Source organism: Scardinius erythrophthalmus (genome assembly GCF_964197995.2).
Source record: "Scardinius erythrophthalmus genome assembly, chromosome: 1".
Classification (NCBI taxonomy): Eukaryota; Metazoa; Chordata; class Actinopteri; order Cypriniformes; family Leuciscidae; genus Scardinius; species Scardinius erythrophthalmus.
Window position 1 is genome coordinate 65,250,439 of NC_138221.1, and position 27,860 is coordinate 65,278,298.

Sequence of the window (27,860 nt, forward strand, 5' to 3'; positions counted from 1 at the left end):
GAAGATATTTAGAAGAATGTCAGTAACCAGAAAGTTTTAGATACCATTGACTTCCATATCTAAAACTGTCTGGTTACTGACATTCTTCTAAATATCTTCCTTTCTGTTCAGCAGAAGAAAGAAATTCATACAGGTTTGAAACAACATGAGGGTGAGTATATGATGACAGAATTTTCTTTTTTCGATAGAGTATCCCTTTAAACGGCTTTCCTGAGGTAAATGTTATGTGACATAATTGTTCTCCAGCTGTTTTATTGACCTGTTTTCGCGGTTGAAAAACACTGATTGATCGATATTATGTATGAGGAATATACATTTCGGTAAGTTGTACTGTATCTTTCAACATTGTTAATTTGTGTTTATTCAGCTAGTGGAGATGATCGGTTCACGTGCCGTTAGGGATCTGTCACGTCACATTTACAAGCGCCAAAACGGTAGTATGGGGGTAAGAGGGGCGAAATGGGGAGAGGTGATGTTGCATATGGCTCCTAGCAAATCCACATAAGTTATATCCATGTGAGTGTGTTAACGTTATCCTCACCTAGCTGCTGCTGCTGCTGCTGTAGCGGCATGTTCAACGCTTTGGACGTTAATAGTTGTTCCTGTCTGTATCCCCAACAGTAGCCGTAAAAAAAAGTTTGTCATCTTTGGCAGCGTTGCCAAATACTTATCGGCGTCTTTTCGCTTTTTTCTTTTATTTGAGCTGCTTGGGTAACTTCGCTTCAGTTTCTCGTTTCGTCTCTGTTTGTGTACTTCCAAGTACTCCTGTCATTGCGTGTTTATCTTTTGCGCCGCGCACCGTTACGGACTAGTCCATTTCATTGTGAAAGTCGGGGGTGTATGTAGAGACGGATAACCATGAACTGGGCATTTTAACTACTACTTTTCAACGTATTTATTAAGAATATTAATACAATTTACCATTCTTTTGATGCGTTCATGATGATAAGGGGCTTTTTCTATTCTTTTTTTTTCTTTTTTTTTGAGGTGGGTTGGGGGCCCCCCTATTACGACCGCTGGTAGGGGGCCCCAAGCAGCCGCCTACCTATGCCTCTATGTTAAGACCGCCACTGGAGACGAGCTTCAGTTCTTCAGTTCACAATGCAATCACGCCATGATTGCCTGTCTGCTATAGTTGCTTCTTATTCATTAAATCAACTGGTTGATGAAACATTGATTAAAATTAAGATACAATTTATACAAAACGAAATTCACTTTAAAGAAAGGTTTTCTACAATAAAAAAAAAATCTATTCATCAAATAATCCTAAAAAATGTATATAACTGTTTTCAACATTGATAATAACAATTAATGCTTTTTGAGCATTATTCATATATCATATTAGAGTGATTTGTGAAGGATCATGTGACACTGAAGACTGGAGTAATGATGCTGAAAATTCAGCTTTGATCACAGGAATATTCGTATTGAACCGTTGGCTTTCGGTTCGGTCCTGCCGACCACAATTTAGATAGCAGTCGCGCTGGCGCGAACACAACAACGCTGCCCAACATCAAATGGCAAACTCAGTCATGTGCTAATCGTGCTTCTGCTTCGCTGACCGTTTATCAGTTTTGGACCAGTGTCAGTGCAGCGCGAGCCGATCTTGATCAAGTGACACTGTTACTACACAGAGACCCAGTAAAGAAAGCATTTGAATTCGCCACAGAAATAATAACATCGCTGCGAGATCTAGTGAGAAGCATTCACATTTCTCTGTTATTACCCGTAGATCTCTATTGGATCAAACCGTGCCGTGGAAACCAGGAGAAACATTGTGCAATGATTAAGTCCACAAATCAGAAACATTCACGATGGATTTAATGTAAGTAGGCTACACACTATCTGTCACCATGGACGTTTGGCAGGAATAGTAAAATGCTTTCAAGTACATGTACATCACACATATTTTCTAGCACTTCAAAACTCAAATATGATCATATATTTAAATGTTATTTTTAATGTGATGGCCAAAACATTATTTTGTTCGTCCTTCAAAGATTACACCCCCATTTATAAAACTAAAAGTTTCTAGATGTAGAAAAAAAAAATTTAAAAATAAAAAAGACATTAATTTCCACTCTCGAATATTTATTTTTTAATCGTTTTGCTTTTGAACTATTTAGACATTATGAATAAAATTGCTGCCCTCAAATGTTAACCTGGAGTCTTGCAAACTTAAAATAAAATAAAAATAAAATAAACCTTTGTTTATAACTAGGCTACTACAATAATACATTTCATTTTTATAAGGAGCGGTTTTTGTTTTATATGCTGCTAAGAAGATGGGTCAAGTATAGCGCCATCATTGTTCAAAGTTAAAAAAATATCATACTTTATGATGTTAGTTTTAATAAAAAAATAAAAAATAAAAAAAATCCAGGGAAATTCTCTGGCATTTCTTTCTTTTTGCTGTGTCGAAAACATACCGAACCGTGACTTTTGTGAACCGTTACACGCCTAATATACAATTATAAATTCAATTGTTATAATATTTAACAATATTACTGTTTGTTGTTGTATTTTTCGAAACTTTACAGCCACTAATAACAGGTTTATGAATTATACATATCAGCCCACTTAACTTCCAGAAACCCAAACAAATAATGAGAAGAGAAAAGATGGTAAAAATGTAAGCTGTAATTCAGGTTCATTCATCATACAGTGGAAAATCATGTTACACATGGTGCATTGTGGGATACAGTACCCAGCCCAACGTGCTCAGTTGTTGTATCCTGCAGATTTTGGCAATAGTAGTAGGTAATCTGGCTATACACAGAAATAAATCACATACTGTGCACAATACACAGACTATTCACGGTGAATATCAGTCAACATGTTTCAGTGTATCTGTGCTAGTTACTCCATAAAGCTCTCGGCACGACAAAAAACATCTAATAATAAATACATCAGCAACAACAAAAATCACCATACAAAAAAAGTACAAAACATTTACAACACAATACTTCATTAGAAAACAAATCAGTACTTGATTACAGGTCACAATCATGAGGCGCTCAGTGCACGACACTTGAACATCACACTGAACTGATACTGTGGAGACTCTGAGATGTGGCGCACACACACACAAACACACTTACAATCACCACAGATATCCATCGATCCGTCGTCCAGCCTCGCTCTGGGTCGCACTGGAGACTGTAGCGTATGACATGAGTGTTTTCTGAAGCCCTTCCAGTGCTCGGGTCAGGCCTTCTCCGTTCCTACAGCCCAGGGAAACGGTCACGGATGCGGTCGCTCCTTCGGTCCCGGGCCAGTTCTGCTGCAGGTGCGGTCCCGTTGCTCTCAGTCCACGGGGAACTCGGTCTCCAGGGCCGTCCCGGGACGGGTGTGTGTGTGTGTGTCCTTCAGGAGCCGCAGGGACACACAGCTGAGCCAGCTTCGGCTGGTGGGCATCTCTCCCACGAGCTCCCAGCTGTCCGAGTCCTCGCAGTACCGCTCGATAGTGTCGTGATACCTGTGTGTGTGGGGTGGGGGGGGGGGAGAGAAGGGCTGTCAAAATGGCTGAAAAGCTAAATTCAAAATTCTTATTTCTTTCTTAAATATTAGCTAAATTTGGCAATATTTAATGTTACAGGGGAAAAGGACTGTATTGTCTCCTATGGCCACAAGAGGGCGCAATAGGCAAATATAAACCAAATCAGAGTAGCATCGCATCCTTTATTGAAATTAAATAACATTCACTTTTTTTAAAGTGCATCCATTTTTTAAATAATTGTTCTTAAAGTTATATTTATATTCACTAATTTTCTTAATGTGCATGCAAGGAAAATAAGGATACAATAGTGCATAAAACTGTGTAAGTGTATCAGTGACCTGAGAAAATGCACTTCAACAGACGCGTAATGTACGTTACTACGTGAACACAAGATAGCAAACTGCCATTCAGAAACAATCCACGTCCACTCATTACACATCTGCATATATATAACACTTTTTTGCCCCCAACTGAGAGGGTTTTCGTCAGCATTTTTCCACCATTTTTGTTTAATATGACAACGCAGCCGCTGTACTGGATAAGCTAATAGCTTTCTAGTGATCCTGACCCCTTGATTGGCTTGTTCAGGTGTGTGTGTGTGATCAGGGTTGGAGAAAGTGGACTTCTTGTGAACCCCTACTGTACTCACATTTTGTTCGGCAAATTATTTGCGAGCAAAATCCAGTCATTTCAATAGGAATCGCCACGGTTGGGAATTTCACAAGAGGGCGAATAATCTCCCCATTTAAATTAAATTAAATTATTTAATAAAGTCTGTATTTTTTTTTTTTTTTTTTTTTCGCACAAAAAGTATTCTCATCGGTTCATAACATTAGGGTTGAACCACTAGAGTCACATGGACTATTTTAAGGATGTCTTTCCTACCTTTCTGGGCCTTGAAAGTTATGATTACAATGCAGTCTAAGGAGTGATCAGAAACCTCTCGGATTTCATCAAAAATATCTTAATTTGTGTTACGAAGATGAACGAAGGTCTTACGGGTTTGGAACGACATGAGGGTGAGTAAATACTGACAGAAATTTCATTTTTGGCTGAACTAACCCTTTAAGTATCTGGAGAACTGATTGGATCTCTGTTTGACGCTCAATATTAAAAATAAGTCTGTAATGGGAAAAAGTAGTGGGGTTTCTTTTAAAAACTGTTTTCAGTCGCAGGTCTTCGCCTTTCAAATCTAATAAAATAAAAATAAATAAAAAGAGACATATGGGTCTGGAATCACCAAATGTGGTGGGAGAATTCATCAATTTCCCAGGACTCTAGTGTTAAATCTCTCACCTGTCCCATCCCTCCTCTCCTCCCAGAACGTAAATCTTCCCGTCCACCACGGCCACGCCGGGCCGGTAGCGCCTCTCCTTCATGGGCGCGCACATGGTCCACTGGTTGGTCTTGGGGTCGTAGCACTCGACCTTATCCGTGTTCTCGGTGGACGCGTGCCAGCCGCCTAACAGAGGAACATCTGTGAGACACACTGCATTAAATGCTTTTCTTACTTAGGATTTTTGTCTCGTTTCCAGTCCAAATATCTAAAAATTCTTAAATCAAAATGCATTTGCTAGATGAGTAAAACGACATAAGATATTATGTCCTGTTTTACAGGGGAATTAATTCAAATTGATGCTTAAAAAAAGCTAAATTATCTGCCAACAGAAGCAAGATTATTTTTCTCACCCCATTGGCTGATAAATGTGCTTGTTTTAAGCAAAAACTCACTCAATTCAAGACTTAATATGTGACCCTGGACCACAAAACCAGTCACATGGGTCAATTTTTCGAAATTGAGATGTATACATCACATGAAAGCTGAATAAATAAACTTTCCATTGATGTATGGTTTGTTAGGATAGGACAAAATTTGGCAATCTGGAATAATCTGGAATCTGAGGGTGCAAAAAAATCTAAACATTGAGAAAATCTCCTTTAAAGTTGTGCATTTCTGTTGGCGATTGTGCTGCATTCACTCACAAAAATACATGTTTTATATATTTACGGTTGGAAATTTACTAAATATCTTCATGGAACATGATCTTTACTTAATATCCTAATGATTTTTGCCATAAAAGAAAAATGGATAATTTTGACCCATACAATGTATTGTTGGCTATTCCACAAATATACCCGTGTGACATGTGACTGGTTTTGTGATCCAGGGGTCACATTATTATGTAATTTTACTACTTTAGTAAATGCCTCTTGATTTAAGAAATGTTTGATATCTGGACTTTAAGTAAAGGTAGAAAAGCACTGTTTGCAGTGTACAGGACGAGGCTCGTGACACTGACTGATGGGAACTCAAGGTCTCCATATTCACCGATGACGTAGATCTTGCCCTTCAGGATGCAGGCGGCCGACCCCGAGCGAGCGATCTGCATGGGCGCCACCTCGGCCCACACGCAGGTTTTAGGGTTGTACACCTGCGCCAAGTCTGTGCCGTCGCCGTCTTCTAAAACAGCTCCTCCTGTGAGATTTCAGAAGGGAAGCGTTATCAACAGGGGCGTAACGTACGATACCCTCATGTCACGATTCGGTTCACATCACGATACTGAGCTCACGATACCATATTACTGCGATACTCCAAGACTTATGATAAAAGGTTAAAAAAAAATGTACTGATGATTAAAATGCTAAATTTGTTAAGTTTTACATTGTGTGTGTAAATGAATAGGCTTGGACTTGAAGCTGGAAACCCAAAGCACAGACAATAGAGACGCCAGAATAACAATATTCATGATTCTGAAGATGAAAAACAGAATTATTTTAGGTGAATATGCTTGAACTCTGTCACTGACTAGATATATTTATAATAATGTTGGCCATTTTTACTGGTAACAAGAGATTTGGCATTATCAGGACCCACAAATATTCCCTCATTGCATTATTAAACATTATATTCAACATTATATATAGTAGTTTAATGTAGTACTGACACTGAAACTCTGAAAACGTATTGCCTAGCATGAATTAGCTGTGCAAACCCTAGCATAAGGTCATAAACGGCTTGAGTTATGTAGACCACATTTTAGTATTAGTTATTCTGGCCTTCACAAATAATAGCATCTGTTTACTCACTCCCACGTCATCCAAGATGTCCAAAAGAAATTAAGGCTTTTGAGGAAAACATTCCAGGAATTGGATGAATTTCCAAGAAATGTCCGTTTCAGATGTCCAAGAAAACATTCCACGATTTTTCCAGGAAAATGTCCGATGGTTTGTCTAGATAAGACTCTTATTCCTCGTCTGGGATCGTGTCGAGACTTTGAAGCTGCACTGAAACTGACATTTGGACCCCATTGAAGTCACTATATGGAGAAAAATCCGGGAATGTTTCCCTCAAAAAACATTCATTTCTTTTCGACTAAAAGATATACATGAATATCTTGGATAACATGGGCGTGAGTGAATTATCAGGGATTTTAATTCAGAATTGAACTACTGCTTTTAATTTAAACTCACATTTTTCTCACACTTCTGAAACGGTTTGATTGGCAGTGACGCCTTTTAGACATTTATTGTGTATTTTTACATTATTTCCAGTCCGCATGCTGTCCGTTCAGTTGTGTTTTACTCAGGAATCACATGTTCCCTCTACTACACCAGTGCCTTGAGTGTGTGTTGGAGGAAACCTGCTACCTGTCACATAGAGTAACCCATCCAGCGCCACCACAGCCGGACTGGTGACCGCCATCTTCACCGACTCCATGAACTGCCATGTGTTGGTGTGAGGATTATAACACTCGACCGAGTCCAGGCGAGAACGGCCCTCCCAGCCGCCCACAGCGAACACGTACCCGTCCAACATCACCAGCCCTGCCAGAACAACACTGGGTTACTTCAGTTTCTCAAGCAAGAGGGTATATGTATATATATATATGTATATATATATTGCTGTGTTCCATTCCAAGTTGGATGTGGGATATTTCTACTGGATTCCACCAACTTCAGATCATGAAAGCATTTAGATGCCTGATATTTTTGGAAAAAGAAAAAAAAAGAAAAAGGGTGACGCTACCATGATCTTTGCAGGTGTAAACAAAAACATCTAGCAATCAAAAGCACTGAGAATTGCTCTTGAAGGAGTGTGTTTGTCAGCACAGACGATCAGATACTGTGTTTGCTGGAAGCATAAACCGTTTTTAACCCTCTGGTGCTCTTCGGTCATTTTTGACAGAAAAATGTACATTTTAGTTTTTTTACTTTATTGGAATGGTACGAAACTTGGTAAAGGTTTTGGCACTTGCTATGTGAACACACAAAAAAATCATGAACTTGATTCGAAAAGGTTAAATAGTCACACTTGTGCTCCTCTCGATCAAAAATGAATGGGAGACGAATTTCATCTAGTGGAAGCGTCTGGTACTGCGGCCAAACAACATCTCACTGAAAGCTCATTTTTTGAGATATCAGGCTCAAATTTGGAACAAAACTTGTTTAGATTTATGGCTTTGATTTTCTTGACATTTTAAAGTAAAACGCGTTTTTGAAAATATATATTTCATATAAAAATTGAAAATTTAATTTTTTGTGCATTTTTCATAACAATAAACGTAAAATTCTAAATTCCTAAATTCCCTTTAACCTTTTTTCACTTCAGCAATAATCTGCCAAGTGTCGTCTTTGAAAAGAGATCAAACTTCAGTCTGTGCTCTAAAGCATTCAAGATTTACCACAGTTTAAGCTGGATATTTTATTTTCAGGTCTATGCTCAAAACATAAATAAATGGATTATAAATACAGCATAAATATAATGTAGTACCATAAAATAGCCTAAAAATACAAAATATTAAATAAAAAACATTATCGATCTAAAATATACTAGATTCCTTTCAATGAAAATAAAATAAAAATGTGGTCATTTTTGCCCGCCACACGAAGAGCACCAGATTAAACATGTGAAACTTTGACTCGTTGTAAACATCAGTGTCGTTCCACTGCACGTTCATGACTTCTGGAGCTGAAGGGATGAACTTTTGTGTAAGTCTGTACAGATTTGGTGTGTGTTACCCAGTTCTGATCGAGCCACGTTCATGGGTGCCATCTCTAACCAGGAGTCGAAACACGGGTCGTAGCGCCACATCTCTCGACTGGCCGAGCCGTCTGGAAACTCACCGCCAGCCAGATACAGCATGGAGCCTGGAAACACACACACACACACACACACACGCACTTTTATGATGATAGATGCACTTTTATCATGGATAGATGCACTTTAATGATGGATAGATGTACTTTTATGGACTTCAACACAGAAACAGCCGTTCACTGCCATTATAAAGCTTGAAAGAGCCAGGAATTTTTTTTATATAATTCTGATTGTATTCGTCTGAAAGCAGAATGTCATCTACACTAGGGCTGTCACTTTTGAGAAAAATCAAATTCGAACGGATATCGAATATCAAGCAATGTATTCGAATATCTACGAGTAAAATCTAAAATGAAGTTAACGAACTACCTCGATCCATCAGGAAATGCCACATGGTCGCTGAATTTCACTGTGCTTCATGGAGAGTTTTTCTTTTGCGTGAAGAAGCCGTTCGCCGGAGATGTGTTAGATAGCGGAGTGCATTCATGATTAGGCTACAGGTATAACAATCCTCCTGGCGCCGGGTCTGAGTGAGTAATGTACTCTCTTACCTTTGTTATTTGATTAACATTAATGACACTTTAAGACCAGCCGCTGCGGACAGAGACGTGATCTGACGAACGTCGCATTTTCTCACATACGTTCATTTAAGACTTTATTTAAATAATTTAAGACTGCTCTTATGAGGACACTCGACAAAACGGACATTTGGCATAATTTGTGTGTTATGGTTTGTTCAAGCCCGAAAGAGAACTCGATACTGACACGCGTCTTTTCTGTGGGTCGTGTGTGTGTGTAATACTAATAGGCAGGAATTACAGCGCGGTTTCTTTAGTCTTGTCGTTATCATCCATTTTCAAAACAAGCTGGCTATTGGCTATTATTCGCTTGATTTGGTTATGGGCCTGCGCTACAATACGTTTAGAGCGGCCACTACTGGATGAGATGGCAAACAATAAAATAAAAAGCAATGGTCTAATCATACACTGTAAAAAATGCGCAAAACATGGTACTTTAAAAACCGGATAGTTTATTTATAGTTCGATTTCGGATATTTCACGTCATGTTCGAATGCATATTCGAATATCGAATAAAAAGTGACAGCCCTAATATACACCTAGGATGGCTTGAGGGAGAGTAAATCATGGGCTAATTTTCATTTTTGGGTGAACTCTCCCTTTAACATCGCGCATCTGCAGTTAAAAGCTAAGCTCAGAGTCGGCCCAGAATGGTTGTGGAGAGAATCCCGATGCCTGATCTTTCTCCACTGCCACTCACCAGAGACGACGAGGCCGTGTTTGCTGACGGCGAAGGGCAGGCAGGCCAGACTCTTCCACTGGCTGGTGAGCGGGTCGAAACTCTCCACGCTGCGCAGAACAACCTTATCATCCTCTCCTCCTACTGTCACAATCACCTCAGCTGTGCCTGACACACACACACACAGAATTACCTCGGGATTTCTCTGGACATTACATCATTCCCATACTCTTCCATGTGTGTTATTCCAGAGTTTCAATGACTTTACTATCATTGTAAAATGTGGAAAATGAACTCCAATCACTCACTCGTCAATTGAGGCACAAACTGCATTCAGTAAATTTAGCTCAACCGATCTGTCTAATTACAATGACAAAATATGGTTACACTTTATTTTAAGGTGACATAGTTACATTTACTCAAATAAGCACCGAGTAACATTCATTAACTACTAGAATTGTCAAAAAGTACAGACTTCGGTACCAATCAGTACTGAAATTTTAAAAATGTGACGCTTTGAGCGCGTAAACACCTCTGATTGGCCATTGTGTTCACACACTCATCGGATATGTCTGTGATTGGCTACAATGATCAGCGCACAGGAGCGTTTGAAAGTGTTTTTAAAGAATGGGAACGGGAGTGTTTGAAAGCACAAGCAGGACCGGTCCGCTGATAGACGCCTGCTTCGTAAGCGCTCGCTGAAGAGCGTCACTGATGTGTATTTACTGATCATTGTAGCCAATCACAGACATATTTGATGAGCGCGTGAACACAATGGCCAATCAGAGGTGTTTACAAGTCCGCTCAACAGCGTCACATTTATTAAAAATTTCAGATTGAGCTAATGATACTACCGGATCATTTGGTTGCATGTAAACGTAGCGTGTGTAAGTGTGGTGATCCCGCACACAGAAGGTGTTGTTGCAGGACAGGTTCAGGTGTAGTGCTGGGCGGTTTGACCAAAAATCAACATCACGGTTTTTTTCTAAATTATACCGGTTTCACGGTTTTTACCGGTTTTTTTTTTTGTGTGTTTTTTTTTTCTCAAGCATGATGGGTGTTTACCACATTTTCTATTGAGTGAGAGAGGAAATAGTGCAGTAGATTTACTTATAATGCCCTATTTTATTGTCATGAGTGAATATTATAGAAAAAATCCACACTAATATTAATAATACAGGTTTGCAAGGCTGTTTACAAAGAGGTGCCAGCAGGACGCGCTTTAGGAGCGGCAGAAACAGTGGTTTCCCCGGTAACGGCTGTACACAAAGCAGCAACGCTCATAAACACTGCTTTATCAGGAAAGATAAAGAAAGATTCAATCGTAATAACAAAGAAACTTTTCTAAAGACCGTCAGTTCACTTCAGATACGTTAATACAGTATAAAAACACGCGCGCCGCGAGAAAAAAGACACTCTCACCCCCACACGTCTCGTGCCCATTCTAGTCAATGCTTGTGTTTCAGATCGAAGCTTCCCAGAAGCGGCTCTCCGCGCCGCTTCGCTAAATATAGGCGCCTGGTCTATTTTGACGCACCACGTGGAGGACGGAATAAAACCTTGTCGCAGCTGTAATGCGCCGCAGACGTGTGTTGTAAATGAGGGGTGAGACTGTGTCGCGCAGCGCCGCGTTCCGATTAAAGCGACATACACCGGTTTTGCGGTATATTAAAAATTCATATCGTAACAAAAATAAACACCGGTATTCGGTATGAACCGGTAAACCGCCCAGCACTATTCAGGTGTTCATAGACAGTCCGGGTTCACCTGTAGCGCGTCGGGGCCGAGCCCGGGGCCCGTACAGCTCTCCTCTGCGGTCCTGCAGCAACAGATAGTCCTTGGCTTCAGAGATCAGCTTCTGGCACTTCAGCGACTCCTTCACCACATCCAGAGTCTCCACCACATCATGAATGTAGTACGGACTGATGAGAGGCAGCCGGATGTGCTCGAGAACCTGCAGAACACACTCACAATCACACGAGTTCAGGGATTCACAGGACTTTTGGTCCTTTCGGTTTTTGCTTCAACTGCAGAAATCATCAATAAAACAGCTTGTAAACAATATGTCATGTGATGCTACATTTGCCTCAGGAAAGCCATTCAATGGGGCTTGACATGAGAAATCACATTAGCCTCGATCTTCTGACATTTATATCCTTTAGTGCCGTTAAATCATCCCGCAAGTTTCAGAGCTTAAAATATCCTCCTCGTTATATTATAATGTTGTTCACTAATTGATTATTAAACAAACGGTAACACTTTACAATATGAATCATTAGTTAACAACAATAGTTAGCATGAACTGCACTTATACAGCATTTATTGATCTTTGTTAACGTTAATTTCAACATGTACTATACATTATTAAAATCTTGTTAACATTAGTTTATGCACTGTGAACGGACATGAACTAACAATGAACAGCATTAAAGGGGTCATATAATGGTACATGCACTTTTACAAGTTGATTGTACTGAAATGTGTGTTGGCAGTGCCTGTACACAACCATCATAAAATGATAAAAATCCATCCAGTGTTTTTTTTTTAATCTTCTTATATGTTTCCTCCTGTCTCAAATCAAGCTGTTCGATATTGTAACGTCACAATATTGACGCCCCTCCCACGATGGTTGATTGACAGCAGTGTTTCAAACACAGACCCGCCCTCGTGAGCGAGCTGTCAATCATAGCACGCGCCGACCATTGTTGATAGCTGGAGTGTTGAGTAGAATGGCGTCTAACGATTGTGGTGTTCTGTTCTTGGGTGTAATAACGAACACAGCAGTCATATTGATGATGTCCCTAAATCTGAACCGCTGAAGACGCAGTGGCTGAGTTTGTTTTCGGAGGGAATATTCCCCACGATGAACGTCAATGCTGTCATGTTTGCGAGAATCATTTCACCAGACTCGAGACTGCTTTACAAACGAGGGTCAGTATAAAGCTGTTTTTGCTAAGAAGCTGCTCCTGAAAAATGGATCGGTACCAACTATTCGTGTTCCTGCTGAACCTCCAGAAGAACAAGTGAGTGTAACGTTTTATTAACCTTTATATTAATATTTATATTAATCTTTGCAAATAGCTTGCACGCTTCAGGATGAATGTGGCTATTTTTACACTCAGGGTACATTACGGCATGTTTTCTATGTACAACGTTCTCAATATAATTCATAATCCCACATTTACAATGAACGATGCGTTATGTTTATTGTGTTACAAACGGTGTACTGTACGCACAGAACAGAGGGGCGGGGTGAGCAAAGCTCATTATCATTTAAAGACACATGCACTGAAACGGCGTGCTGAAAACAGAGCTGTTTTTGACCAGGTAAAATGAGTGTTTTCTTACAATACTAATGAGAATTTTTAATTAAAGTATATTACAAACTTTTAATTTAGACCCTATAGAATCATATTAGCTTGTACAAAAATGACATTATATGACCCCTTTAACAAAGATTAACAAATACAGTAACAAATGTATTGCTCATGGTTAGTTCATGTTATTTAATACGTTAACTAATGAACCTTCCTGTAATGTGTCACCAAATAAACTTTATTTTAGTTTTTCAGCTAAATGAAAACTTTTATTTTCGGTTTGTGTGTTTCAGTAAAAACAGTTTTATTTCGGTGCATCACTACATGTGATACCATCCACCATATCATAAATGGACTACTGTATCCCATAATGCAATGCGCTTGATCTCATTTACCATGTCTTGTGTGATGAAGCCATTTCAGCTGCCATATTATCTTTTAGCTCGTCATTTGATCAGACTATCATGCACAAAATCTGATTAAAACTCATCAAACAAGCACGTCTGAACTTCTGATTACCATATCTCATGTATGTACACACTGATCAATGATTATAAATGAATAAAATTAATGAATTGAGTTAAATCTGTTCATTATATATAGTAATCGCGTATCTTCAGAACACTTAGATTAAACCAAACAATTACTTTTACAATGTCTTTATGAACTTTTTGAAGTGCCAAAGTTTTGGTGGAATGGACTTTCAATGGAGGGACAGAAATCTCTCAGGATTCAATAAAAATATCTTAATTTGTGTTTCAAAGATTAACGAAAGTTGGATGGGTTTGGTGAGTAAATGATGACAGAATTTTCATTTTTGGGTAAACAATTATTTTATGACCCCATTATGATTAACCAAACGCCACTAATTGCAACCTAAAATCATTCCTGTGCATTCAGAATTGCACTCATTCCCATGGGATATGCAATGAGCTTTCCTCGGTCTAGTCTTTAAATAACTGCATAGCAACAATGATATGCAAACACAGCAATCCGATCCCATCCAATCAGGGCTAGTTTTGCGTTTCTGCAGTTCTCTTCATAATCATAGCCTGTAAAGAGCATGTGACCTGGCTCTCACAGGCTTAGTTCATCAAACACACAAAGGCGGGTAATCCCAGACATCAGCTGAGATCATGATACACAAACCCCCAGCTACCCTGGACGCATCTCAAAAAAGTGTCCAACCAGGTTATTTCCTTTATGAACAACTTTTAATCCCACACTCTTAAAAGAAAAGAAAAAAATGAAAGAACCTTTCAGTGACAAGTTCATAAAATAACCTTTTTTATATTATTTAAATTGTGAAGAACATTGTTACAATCTATAGAACTTTCATTCCGTTATAAAAATCTATTGTGGAATGGAAAGGTTCCACAGATGCCGATAAAGAACCGTATTTTTAAGGGTGTAATTCGCTGAAATAATAACATGACATTTAGACATTTTCCCCATTCCACTGGAAGTCCATTCCCTCAAAACTTTCACAGTTTGAAAACTTATAAACACATCACAGAAGTAATCCATACGAGTCGAGCGGTTTAATCCGAGTCTTCTGAAAAGACACCATAAGATTTTATTCACATTTAAACATTGATCAACGCACGTACATTAGGGATGTCAATTTTCACAAATTCCCATGATCGATCGTCGTTTAAATTAACGATCAATTAATCGATTAATCGTTAGCCTTAATACTGCGATATGCATCAACTGCAGTGGCATGTGGCCAACAGCATGACAGGGTCTGCAAATGCTAATGTTCCTCACCAAATCGATTAGAATGGTTTTAAATATAAATAAAGGGCTAGGATTGTAAAATGTTTCGATGTGATTGATAATTAAATTAATTATTTAATAATCAAATATAACTACTAATACAACGCGTCACCAGCGCCGCCTCATATGCGCTAGAATGTGTGACTGTTGTGGACGCGCTCTTCCTGGAACAACTGCAGGCGCTGAATGAATCTGCTACCGTTAAACTGGAGCACTTTGCTAGCACGTTATTTATCTAAAAGAAACGCATCCTATATGAGATTAATCAGATATATTTAAAATAAACATAATATTACAAATTATATCTGCACAAAATGACGCAAATTCATGCACAAGTGAACTTGAACTAAGTTACGTGCCATTCATTCAGAACTACTCATGTTGTGGACGCGCTCTTCCTGGAGCAACGCGACACGGCAACTAAACCCAAATAATTCACAATGTTTTATTACAGTATTGTTCTCTTTATAATGTTATGTAATATTACAGTCCCAATAATAGTCATTATTAGTCGTGCACTGCCGTTTGAGCTGCGCGCGCTGAAGCTGACGCTTTACTACAGTGTTCTTAACCAAATGCATCCAATATGAGATAAATCAGATATAGATAGGCATACACAAAATAAACAGTATTACAACTTACATTTGAACAAAACAAAAGGCTGCGAATGCACACGCAAACTTACATGATGATGAAGGTGTAAAATGGTCCCAAACATAACTCCGGCGCGCTCGCTTTACATGTTTCGCGGTTGAGCAGCACGCACGCGCATAAAAACCTGCTTAATCGATGATCGATAAGTTCTATCGATTAAATGTATTATCGACAATTAATCGATCGCCGATTAATCGTTGACATCCCTAACGTACATAGAAGCACATAAAATATGGTAAACGGAAGCTCAAACGTACACTGCAAAAAACGCTTTTCTTACTTAGTATTTTTGTCTTGTTTCTAGTCCAAATATTTAAAAAATCTTAAATCAAGATGCATTTACTTCAGTAGTAAAATGCCATAAGATATTAAGTCTTGTTTACTGGGGAATTAATCAAAAAAGAGTTTTAGCTTAAAACAAGCAAAATTATCTGCCAATGGGGTGAGAAAAATAATCGTTCTCACCCCATTGGCAGATAATTTAGCTTGCTTTAAGCAAAAACTCACTTAATTTGTATTTATTTCCCCAGAAAACAAGACATAATATCTTATTGCATTTTACTACTGAAGTAAAAGCATCTTGATTTAAGATTTTTTTTAGATATTTGGACTGGAAACAAGACACAAATACCAAGTAAGCTTTTTTTTTGCAGTGTTTGCCTGATAACTTTTATGATGTTTTTATGAACTTTTTCAATGTTGTAGTGGAATGGACTTTTAAATCTCAGGTTTCATTAAAAATATCTTCATCTGTTTTTAATGGGTTTGGAATAACATGTGGCTGAGTAAATAATGACAAAACTGTTGAGTGAACTATCCCTTTAAACATCAACTATGTTATGAGACCATCTGATTGCCTGTAGTATGGTAGGGAAGTGGAGTTGCATTATTATTTTATGCTGAATTTATGTTTTAAATAAGATGTCGCAGAGTGTGACATCATATCCTGAGTGTCCAAATAATTTTAGCATCCTCAGAGTGTATTGTTACTGCCCCGTGAGTGTTATGGCATTACTAAAAGCCCATGGAGAACTAGCACTGGTCGTGAAGATATTAATAAGGCTCATGACGGACCTTCTCGAAGCTCTGTCTGCGCGAGGAGCTTTTCTCCAGCCAGACGATGGCCGCCTCAAACACGGTCTCCTCTTTTGGCACGTTCAGATGGTCACTGGAAATGATCTCTGTCAGTTTATCGGCACACAGAGACAGAAACTCCTCCTGTAGGGTGAGACGGAGAGATTGAAGGTATATATCCATAGTATAATATATAACTCTTATCTAAAAATATTAATAACAGATATTCCTCATGATTTAACAATTAAGAGAGTCAAGGCTGAAAATCATGTCCCATCTTTCTAATACTGCAAACTTCAGTATTCATCACATTCTAGGTTCTATTTTCACTTGCAATGATAAGATAAGACAACTTAAAGAGATCATACAAATACTTATATTAAAGGATACAGTGATAAATGTGCATTTAGTGATGTCATTTCTGCCACATTTAGCCATTAAAGAGGTAATTCACCAACGGAAAGGTTGGCTTTACTAAAACTTGGCTGTCTATACAGTAGAAGAGTGAAACATCATCTGAAATCTGTGCTAAATGAGTAGAGAACACAGGATAAGAGCTTGATTTTGGGAGAAAACGCAGAAGATTGATCTTTTATATAAGGTCAAAACCCCTACAGAATTACAACAAGACGACAACAGGTGCGATTAAAGTGAAAATTAATCAAATGTGTCTGAATTACACATTTGTTCGTGTTTTTGGCCCAATCACACACCTATCTGTTGAGCGTATGAACGCAATGATCAGAATCCAATCAGAAGCGTTTAGATGAATACACAAAAGGTTCTTGGTTTCTTTCGCATTTAGTTATTTGATATTAATAATTATTACAATATAAACGGCAATAACCAACAATTTGTCATAATATTGTAACCCTTTCCCTGTAACGAGGTCCTGTTTTTTTTTAATTCTATGTATTGAATTTATTTTAAAATTGCATGAATATCATAACAATAATATAATATAAAATAAAAATGTATGATTATTCTTTTATGGTTATTTCTATGAATATATAAATACTGTGTATATATATATATATAATCCTTTCAAACATATTGTTTTTGCATCAATCCATTTACAAATGTTCTTTTTATCTCTGGTATATATTGATATCACACACTCAGGGCCGGAGTGGGGCCACTTTTCAGCCCTGGAGTTCAGGCCCAAGACCGGCCCACTTTTTCCATGTTGGAATTCCAAATTAGCACTTTTTCCAATTTGGATAAATGAAGCAACAGTTCAGCTGAATGAATGAATGAATGAATGAATGAATGAATGAATGAGGCATTTATATAGCGCTTTCATATGTACTACTGTACACCCAAAGCGCTTTACAATCATATCAGGGGTCTCTCCTCAACCACCACCAGTGTGCAGCATCCACTTGGATGATATTACTATTGCTATTACTATTGTGTAGTTTGTATTAATACTATAGTTCAAGAAATAATGTAAAGGTTAAATAATAATTCACTTAGACATTATAAGAAGCAATTGCGACTTTATATCACACAATTCTGACTATATCTTGCAATTCTAAATTTCTGACTTTAAAAAGAAGCAATTGCAACTTTATTTCACGCAGTTCTGACTTTATATCTTGCAATTTCTGACTATAAGAAGCAATTGCGACTTTAATTCACACAATTCTGACTTTATAACACGCAATTGCGACTTTATATCTCACAATTTTGACCATCTCGCAATGCTGACTTTATAACACGCAATTGCAACTTTATTTCAGGCAATTCTGACTTTATATCTCGCAATTCTGACTTTATAACACGCAAGCGACTTAATATCACGCAATTCTGACCATCTCGCAAAGCTAACTTTATAACACGCAATTGCAACTTTATTTCAGGCAATTCTGACTTTATATCTCGCAATTCTGACTTTATAACACGCAATTGAGACTTTATTTCACGCAATTCTGATGTATTCCGAGATGTAAACTCGCAATTGTGAGATAAAAAGTCGCAATTATCTTTTAAAATGTTTTATTCTGTGGCGGAAACAAGCTTCCATACCTCCTGGCCTCTTCCTCCCATCCATCCTCCCTGACGCGTACCGTTACGGTAGGGCCGGCCCAGCTATCGGTAGGCGCCGGCGATGCCGCGGGCCCGCGGCCGCAGTAGCCTACCTAAAAACGTTTTGGAAAAGACTGGCTGTGGACCCAACCAACTCTGTAGTAGGGGAGGGGAGAACTCCCTCACATGGTACAACCCATGCAGAGACTGCGCGCTGCAGTATCAGAAGGCGGAACGTGTAATGTTACTAACGTGACATTGAAATGTGAAGAAAAAAAAAAAAAAAAAAAAATCCTCGACCGGCCCAAATGTGAAGCGGCCCACCGGGAATTCTCCCGATTCTCCCGATTACCCAATCCGGGCCTGCACACACTCATAGTTCATATACTCGTATTCATAAGTTATATTCAGACCAGACCTTTAGTTCACCTCAACATGTACATGTCTAAACTCTGCTGCCACTTCTCTAAAAGTTGAGACGTGTGTGTGGTATCCGGTTTAATATCAAATGTGACATGAGTTTGTGGTTTTACTTATTATGAAGGTTTATTAGCATAAAGTCCAGACATGGACATGGACTCTTTCTGCTTACAGTGTTAAAACCACAATGTTTCGCTACGCTTGCAGAATGTAGGCCTAATACCCAGAGGCCGGAGCTGATTCTTGGAAAGGATATTGATGTGCCCGTTCCTCCTCTGATCTGAACATATGTATAAATGCTGGCAAAGTTCATCCATCGCTCAGGCTCTTGCATCTTCTGCTCCTTTACTCTCCCCGCAATATTATTTTACTCAGAGATATTTGGTTAAACACTTGTTTATTGTTACTTTGTTACTAAAGCTGATCATTACTTTACATACACTTTTATGATGATAGATGCACTTTTATCATGGATAGATGCACTTTTATCATGGATAGATGGACTTTTATTATGGATAGATGCACTTTTATGATGGAGAGATGCACTTTTATCATGGATAGATGCACTTTTATCATGGATAGATGCACTTTTATGATGGATAGATGGACTTTTATGATGATAGATGCACTTTTATGATGGATAGATGCACTTTTATGATGGATAGATGCACTTTTATGATGGATAGATGCACTTTTATCATGGAGAGATGCACTTTTATGATGGATAGATGCACTTTTATGATGGATAGATGGACTTTTATTATGGATAGATGCACTTTTATCATGGATAGATGCACTTTTATGATGGATAGATGGACTTTTATGATGATAGATGGACTTTTATGATGGATAGATGCACTTTTATCATGGATAGATGCACTTTTATGATGATAGATGGACTTTTATCATGGATAGATGCACTTTTATGATGGATAGATGCACTTTTATGATGGATAGATGGACTTTTATGATGGATAGATGGACTTTTATCATGGATAGATGCACTTTTATGATGGATAGATGCACTTTTATGGACTTCAAAACAGAAACAGCCATTCACTACCATTATAAAGCTTGGAAGAGCCAGGACATTTTTTTAATATAACTCTGATTGTGTTCGTCTGAAAGAAGAATGTCATATACACCTAGGATGACTTGAGGGTGAGTAAATCATGGACTAATTTTAATTTTTGGGTGAACTATCCCTTTAATGTGAAAGGTAATGAGTGCTGCTGGCATGGCTCTGCTGTGGTAACGTGAGCATGGCTTCAGGAAGTGTGAGTTTGTGAAGCCTGACCTGTTGGCAGACGCTGCTGAAGTGCTGCTGGATATACTCCATGCTGCGTCGCTCCAGCTCCCGGCACGAGTGCGCCTCGGCGAAGCAGTGGATGCCCACACAGTTGATCTCGTCCATCTGGCGCTCCATGAAGCGGCAGCAGGCCTCGCGCACCGCTAGCACGTCCAGCAGGTTAGCGGCCGCTAGCAGCGCCTGCACGTTAGCCTTGGAGATCACCACCTCAGCCGTGTAGGCGTAGTTCACCAGCATCCCGATCATCTGCGGCTCCACCCCGTTGATGGCCACGCGCTCCTGACGCGACTCCATCAGGTCGGTGGAGAACATGGCCTGTGCCGACAACACAACACAGTTAATGTAGTTGTACTGTTTCCTGCTTTTAACTCAAATGTTCAATAATGTTTCTGCACTGATGCCAGACTTATATTCATTAATATGAATACTTTCTCTTTTGGTTTCCGACCACATGGTTATTATTTCAGGGTTCGTACAGATACTGTAAAGACTAATTCCAGGACTATTCAAGGACTACAACCAGAGATCTCACCTCAATCAAACAATATCTTTATTATCTTTCAACTTCTAAAAAAGGTGAATAGATAAATAAAAATAAACTAATAAAACAAAAAGGTGCAGCAAAAGTAATGACTGTGGTGACTTTAACCTTTGAAAGGATACTATGACAAAAATATCGCTTTTTTTTTCTCCCATGAATTTATGATTGACATGAAAAATGAAAGTTGTATGATATTTATATGAGCAATATCACGCTCATAGCCATGCGAAATGGCTCTATATCTATATAATACGGGCTGCAATGTTAATTTTGCATGAAAAGATTGTTTTATCAATAAAATTAAACACTAATTTCGCATATATTGTCTTTTAATAAATCATACACTTTTCAAGTACCTTTTCATAAATATGTCAAGGGTTTTCCAGGACTTAAATTCCACATTTCCAAATTCAAGCACTTCAAGCACCTTACACGAATCCTGTTATTTAACCCTCTGGGGTCTGGGGTGTTTTTGGGGTCCTTGAGATGTTCTGACATGCCCTGACATTTGTGCTTTTTTCAGTTGCTTATAAACATATTAATGGCAAAGGTGTAAATTCACTCTATATAGCACAAACAGGACTTCCATAATATGTGAGCCACATGTATGTACATGTTTTCATTTTTGAGAGAATAATGTTTATGCATGGTTATCGAAAAAACTAAAAATTAAAGTTTCTGAAATAAGGCCACTAAACACATACTAAATATGTGGCAATAAGACTTTTGACTAATGGATGTCATCGCCTAGTGTTTTTTCTTCAAAATGATGTGAAAATCATCCTGCCTAATCATTCACGTAAAACGATACATTGATTTAAGTTTTGTGAAACACTTTTAGCTTGGAAAGCCAATATGCGGATGGGGCGTAAACGCTCCAACAGCATCATGCATATTTAGTAGTTCACACCTGATGAGACAATGTCCCTGCATACTTAATGAGCCATTCATTCAGGTGTGTCACCTATAGCTAACTTAAATATACAAGCTTCATAAAAATGATCATTCTAGAAGAAAATTTCAGATGGCATTTAGAGGCTTTTGCATCTGAACTCTTCATATATACACACACATATATATATATATATATATATGCATGCACATACATACTTTATAATCTTTTCAAAACTAGTCAACGTCTTTCAAAACTAAAGTATACATTTTATCATACGTATTTTAAAGTAAAGCATTCATTAGTTAGTTGACTTTATTTTTGACAAAACACATACAGTATATATTCCTCATCTATGTATAGCAATAGAGTTTGCTAAAAGCTGTTCATTCAATACAGCAGTATTTGAAAATCGATCATATTTTGTAAATTACATTTATATTTGCATTTATGTCAAAACCTAGACACTTTTAAACATCAAAAGGACATTTATTAATATGTATTCGTGTCAAAATGACAAATAAACAGATTTTCCTATTCAATTTTGCATGGAATCGCTTCCAAGACGCTTGCGTGTCGCGTGAAAAATAGGCGTCGGTTCTATTTCTAGAATGCACGTGTTTTCCGCGCGGCTCATGCCGCCCCTGAGACGCGCGTCTCACACAGGCAGTGTGCAAACTCTAAACTGTTAACATGGGAGCCGAAATAAAAACGGACACGCCACGCAGCTGAGACGCTTACGCCACGCATCCAGTGTTTCACCGGCCTTATCCAGCGGATGTGGGCGTTTCACAGGTTTGTATGGATCGCCTCACATTTGCGTTTGAATAGCGCGGTCTCCGTAGGCGGAGTCACATTAAAACTTAATTAGCTGAGATGAGAACGACTGACATCTCTCTCTTTGCATACATATTACATAAACTGTGAATATTTGTTTTTTTATAAAAAATACTTCATTGAAAAGAAGAGAATTCAAGCTTCATGCCTGTGTGACTGTATGGCTGTTTGACTGAGTATTCGCTGAGTTACAATTCATTTTCGGACGCGTTTCAGAATTGACTTCACTGACGGAGAGTAGGCAGAACTCGCATCATGTTTACTTTTCTTTATTTGGCGAAAAGCACAACACTTTGTTTTTATTATGAGCATACACAAAAAAAATACACACTAAACAGGATCGATTGATGTATAACACAAGCATATAAGCTAAAAATTAAGGTTTTTTTTTTATTTATTTTTTGCACTCATACGGAAAAAAAATCGCCGGCGCGATAGCCGACCCCAGGGGGTTAATAAACTATTATTTACGGCTACATTTCGATCAAAAACAACTCTACAGTCATATTAATACAGCGATTTTTGATCTTTGGACATATAACTTTCACCTATAAATATAGTCTATAAATTAAATGATATTAGTTATTATTAGCCAGTATTATATATATATATATTTTTTTTTTCCGCATATATATATATATATATATATATTAGGGCTGTCAAACGATTAATCGCGATCAATCGCATCCAAAATAAAAGTTTGTTTTTACATAATACATGTGTGTGTACTGTGTATAATTATTTTCTATATATAAATACACACACATGCATGTATATATTTAAGAAATATTTGCATGTATATACTGTGTATATATATTTATATTATATATAATTTATATTATATATAAATATTTTATATATAAATAACACATTTTCTTAAATATATATATGCATGTGTGTGTATTTATATATAGAAAATAATTATACTCCGTACACAGACATAAATTATGTAAACACAAACTTTTATTTTGGATGCGATTAATCGTTTGACAGCCCTAATATATATATATATAAATAACATCTTTGCCAAACACATGATTATATTAAATATGCATTGTAATATTTATTTTGGTTTGAAATCATCAACGCAAGTTGTAGAAATACAGCAAAAACAATAGTTTTCGAGTTTGTTTACACGACAACAATGTGCTAAACAGAAAAGTTTTCCCTTTGCATTTCTTAAAGGTTTTGTGTACAGACGACAACATTGTCATAAACAATCTGCGTTCACATGGACCCTTGAATACAATTAAAAGCGCTGTACTATTCATGCCAGACCAGTAGATGGCGATGTCACTTTGTAAAGAAACACTACGTGCCTATAGACTGAACACGTAATACACATGAACACGACGTCACCGTTCTCACAAATTCACGTTTTTGTAGATTAAACGGAGACGATAAAGGTATTGTTTTCAAAAACTTGCACTTTGAAACACGTTTTGAAAAGTTTGCGTTTTCAGGCCGACAAAACGCTGTTGTCGTGTAAATGAACGGCCAAAACGCATAAAAAGTTTCTGTTTGTAGTTGAAAACGGTGTCGTGTGTAAACGGCCCCTTGTATTGTTGTTACATTGCATGATTTTCCACACAGCTTTTGCACCAATTGATCCAAGGAAGGTATTTAACACAATTTTAACTTAAATCCACCGATAAAACGGCGTTTTGGGCACTTTCATGTCTCAGGGTTTGAACAAATAGTTTGTTCATTAAATTTTAAATGAAATTTCAATAGCAGACAGCTTTTTTTGTGCATCTTCTGTGCTAATTTTAGGGGGAAATTCACAGAATTACATGTTAAGCATTAAAATGTGTAAAATTGTAGGCAAATTGCTTGCTAAAAGTTAGGCTAAACATCTGAAAATATTTGCTAAAGTTGTCTACTATTTCGGTCCACAGGCAGCTTGACTGATCTGACTATTTATTTCGGTCAGCTAATAGCTAGTCGGACCAGGCGCTCAGCTTGACTGATGTGTATTACCTGGAAGTATGAGCTGAAGGAGGCCAGAACGATGCGGTGACAGGGGAACTCCTGCCCTCCACAGCACAGAGTCACGTCACAGAAGGCCTTGTTGAGCCGTAAGCTGTTCAAGCCCTCCAGCACCTTGTTGGGATGCCGAGCCTCCACAAACACATAGTCTTCGCTGTCCAGAGAGGCCAGCGGGAAGCCCGAGTCCTCGGCACACGGAGACGGAGGAAGACTGGAGCTGGACGGCAGGTTCACTGCCATTATCTCCATCTCAACAATCAGTCAGGCTGAGAGAACAGCAGAGAGAGAGATGTGATTCAAGCATCATATACAACTAATAAATGTGCATGTAGTTTAATGACTTCATATCAATTGAGAGACTACATTGAATATTTGGTCTTAGTTTCAGCATAAGAACTGTCGAAAAGCTATTGAAATATTGTGAAAAGGATATATACATTTTAATCTATAATATTGTTCATTTGTTCATTTTGTCAATGCAACACATTTTTATAAAAATAGTAAGGGCTAGACAACGATTAATCGCATCCAAAATAAAAGTTTGTGTTTACGTAATATATGTGTGTGTACTTTGTATAATTATTTTGTTTTATATAAATATACACATATGCATGTATATATTTAAGAAATATTTGCATGTATATATTGTATATATATTTATACATAATTTATGTTATATATAAATATTAGGGGTGTAACAATATATCGTGTCACAATATATCGCAATACAATAATGCAACAATATGTTTCGTGGATATTTCACCCAAAATAAGAATTACTGTGTGAGAAAAAAAAAAAGTTTTAGTGTCATTACATTAAACTACTATATATAATGTTGAATATAATGTATAATAATGCAGTGGGGGAATGTGTGTGGGTCCTGATAATGCCAAATCTCTTGTAACCAGTAAAAATGACCTACATTATTATAAATATATCTAGTCAGTGACAGAGATCAAACATATTCATCTAAATAATTCAGTGTTTTCAGCTTCAGAATCATGAATATTGTTATTCTGGTGTCTCTATTGTCCTGTGCTTTGGGTTTCCAGCATCAAGTCCAAGCCTATTCATTTACACACACAATGTAAAACCAAATTTAGCATTTTAATCAACAGTACATTTTTTGTTAATCTTTTATCAGAAGTCTCGAGTATAGCAATAATATCGTATCGTAATAATATCGTATCGTGAGTTCAGTATCGCGATATGTATCGAATCGTGACATGAGGGTATCGTTACACCCCTAATAAATATAAATATCTTATATATAAACACATTATTCTTAAATACATACATGCATGTGTGTGTGTATTTATATATACAAAATAATTATACACAGTACACACACATAATATTATGTAAACACAAACTTTTATGTTGGATGAGATTAATCGTTGCCCAGCCCTAAAAAACAGATACTAATATAAATGTTATACCAATATATAAATGTAAAGTGTATTATAAAAATATATTTCAATATGTAAATTTAGGTATAAATATATTGTATAATAATGACAGCAAGTCTAATGTCAGATGAATGTGTTTTGACGAAAAAATAAATAAATAAACAACCTGTCAAATTACATCAAATGTCGATTCAGCTCAGCTCATGGATCCTTTCTGCCGCTTGTTTATTACTCCTAAATTAATACAAAGGAATAAAATGCTTCATATTGGTGTGGTGTATTTATATTTAAAGAGTATTAGAGGTTCAACAGGCAGAAATGATAAAGTGGAGCATGTAAGGGGGAGTTGACTGTTAATGCAGTTGGTAAATGCCTCCAGTAATTCACACGAATGATGAGTGACAGTCGCTGGGAGCGATAAAGACACACATGTAAAAACAGCAGCAATATGATCTTACCGAGAAACATGTCTGAGTTGAAATCAGCTCAAATTGTCCATATCTTCCTCACCTGACACTGTTTATGAAGAGTCGTGACGCCATGTCTTCTTCTGCGAGAACAGGCTGAGTCTGAACATGAAGCACCAGCGCCTCCTCTCGGTCTGGAGGAGTTCAGCAGCGCTGTCATGTTATAACCATTTATAACCATCATTTTTACAGTCTATGGTTATATAACTAAGACAACATCTGTATTGCAAATCGCTCCATGATGGTATGCTGCATGTTGCTTTACTTAAATGGCAGTAATTGTATTGCATTGATGTCAAATAACTAGTTTAGTAGGTTAAATTTATGTTTTTTAGTTGATTTTTGTATTGATTCAGTTAGATTTCAAATAAAACTTAAACAAAGATGTTGCTGTTTAAAGTTGCATTGTTGTCCCAACACTGTTTTTTTTTTTTTATGTCTTTGTGTTAACAACTTACAACTTTGAGTAAAACATGCTAGATGAATTTAAAGCAATCAGTTTCCACAGCTGCTATAATAATAATAATAATAATAATAATAATAATAAATATATTTACAGTGAATTACAGTGAATGTGTTTGTTAGTAACAATTCAGGAAATGTATGTGTAATAACTATTTCTATTAAAAACTTTAATGACGATTTCTGCAGAAGTCTTTTGCACTTTCTTTAAATTAGGATATTTTACATTAATTTACGGTTTTTGTATGGCAGCCATTGCTGACAGTCATTTGACCGTTCTTTTATGTGTTTTGATTGTAATAATTCAGGAAATAGATGTAAAATAACAGTATATTTCTGTAAAACATAAGGACAATTTCTGTAAAGGTTTTTTGCACTTTATTTAAATTAGGAGATTTTACTTTATTTTTACGGTTTTTGTTTGGCAGTTGAAGCTGACAGTCATTGACCTTTTTTTTTTTTTTTTTTTTTTTAAAGATTTTATTTTTTACAGTGTAGGTCAACACAATTTAGTTGGTTTAAGTCAAATTAATTCACAAAATATTTTTAACTTCATTTCATTAGTCAAACTAAATTGTTACTTAGGCTCAAGATGCTCTTGAGAAACTCAGCCCTGTGGATCTGTAGTTCCCAGCATGCTTTGCAAAGGACTTCATTAGGAGAGTACATTTAGGGATTGAGTGTTATTTAATTTGTTTTTCAGTAAAGGGAAAGATGTTGGTTAATGTTTAATATTCAGTTTTGTTGAACATTTAGAGAAGTTTCTGTTACTGAATGTTGTGGTTACTATTGTGCTGAAGAGCGCTGTCAATTGATTTTCACTTTTAT

At 37.3% G+C, this 27,860-nt stretch overlaps 1 protein-coding gene across 9 annotated transcripts; it reads right to left on the bottom strand.

The window, feature by feature from the left end:
* Positions 1–1,804: 1,804 nt before the first annotated feature.
* Positions 1,805–26,674, bottom strand: LOC308687330 (kelch-like protein 24). 9 transcript variants are annotated; one of them, XM_081359816.1, is made up of 12 exons: positions 26,614–26,674; positions 26,282–26,337; positions 24,686–24,960; positions 20,424–20,750; positions 16,679–16,822; positions 11,622–11,808; positions 9,876–10,022; positions 8,519–8,647; positions 7,148–7,324; positions 5,829–5,975; positions 4,796–4,961; positions 1,805–3,478 (listed from the first exon to the last, which is right to left on the bottom strand). In XM_081359816.1, the coding sequence occupies exons 3-12, from the start codon at positions 24,941–24,943 to the stop codon at positions 3,307–3,309; spliced, it is 1,854 nt and encodes a 617-aa protein (XP_081215942.1). In that variant the 5' UTR covers positions 24,944–24,960; positions 26,282–26,337; positions 26,614–26,674; the 3' UTR covers positions 1,805–3,306. The 9 variants fall into 9 exon arrangements, with proteins under 9 accessions (XP_081215942.1, XP_081215940.1, XP_081215941.1 ...); XM_081359814.1 differs by having other exon boundaries at positions 26,562–26,674; XM_081359815.1 differs by having other exon boundaries at positions 26,270–26,337; positions 26,614–26,673.
* Between the last annotated feature and the right edge of the window lie 1,186 nt (positions 26,675–27,860).

Excerpts from the sequence above, each read along its gene's own strand:
- LOC308687330 (XM_081359816.1), bottom strand. The coding sequence starts at position 24,943 with ATGGAGATAATGGCAGTGAACCTGCCGTCCAGCTCCAGTCTTCCTCCG. Across the intron at positions 8,648-9,875 it reads ACACGGCCTCGTCGTCTCTG|GCTCCATGCTGTATCTGGCT; the intron begins GTGAGTGGCAGT and ends GTGTGTTTCCAG. Across the intron at positions 7,325-8,518 it reads CGTGGCTCGATCAGAACTGG|GGCTGGTGATGTTGGACGGG; the intron begins GTAACACACACC and ends TTGTTCTGGCAG.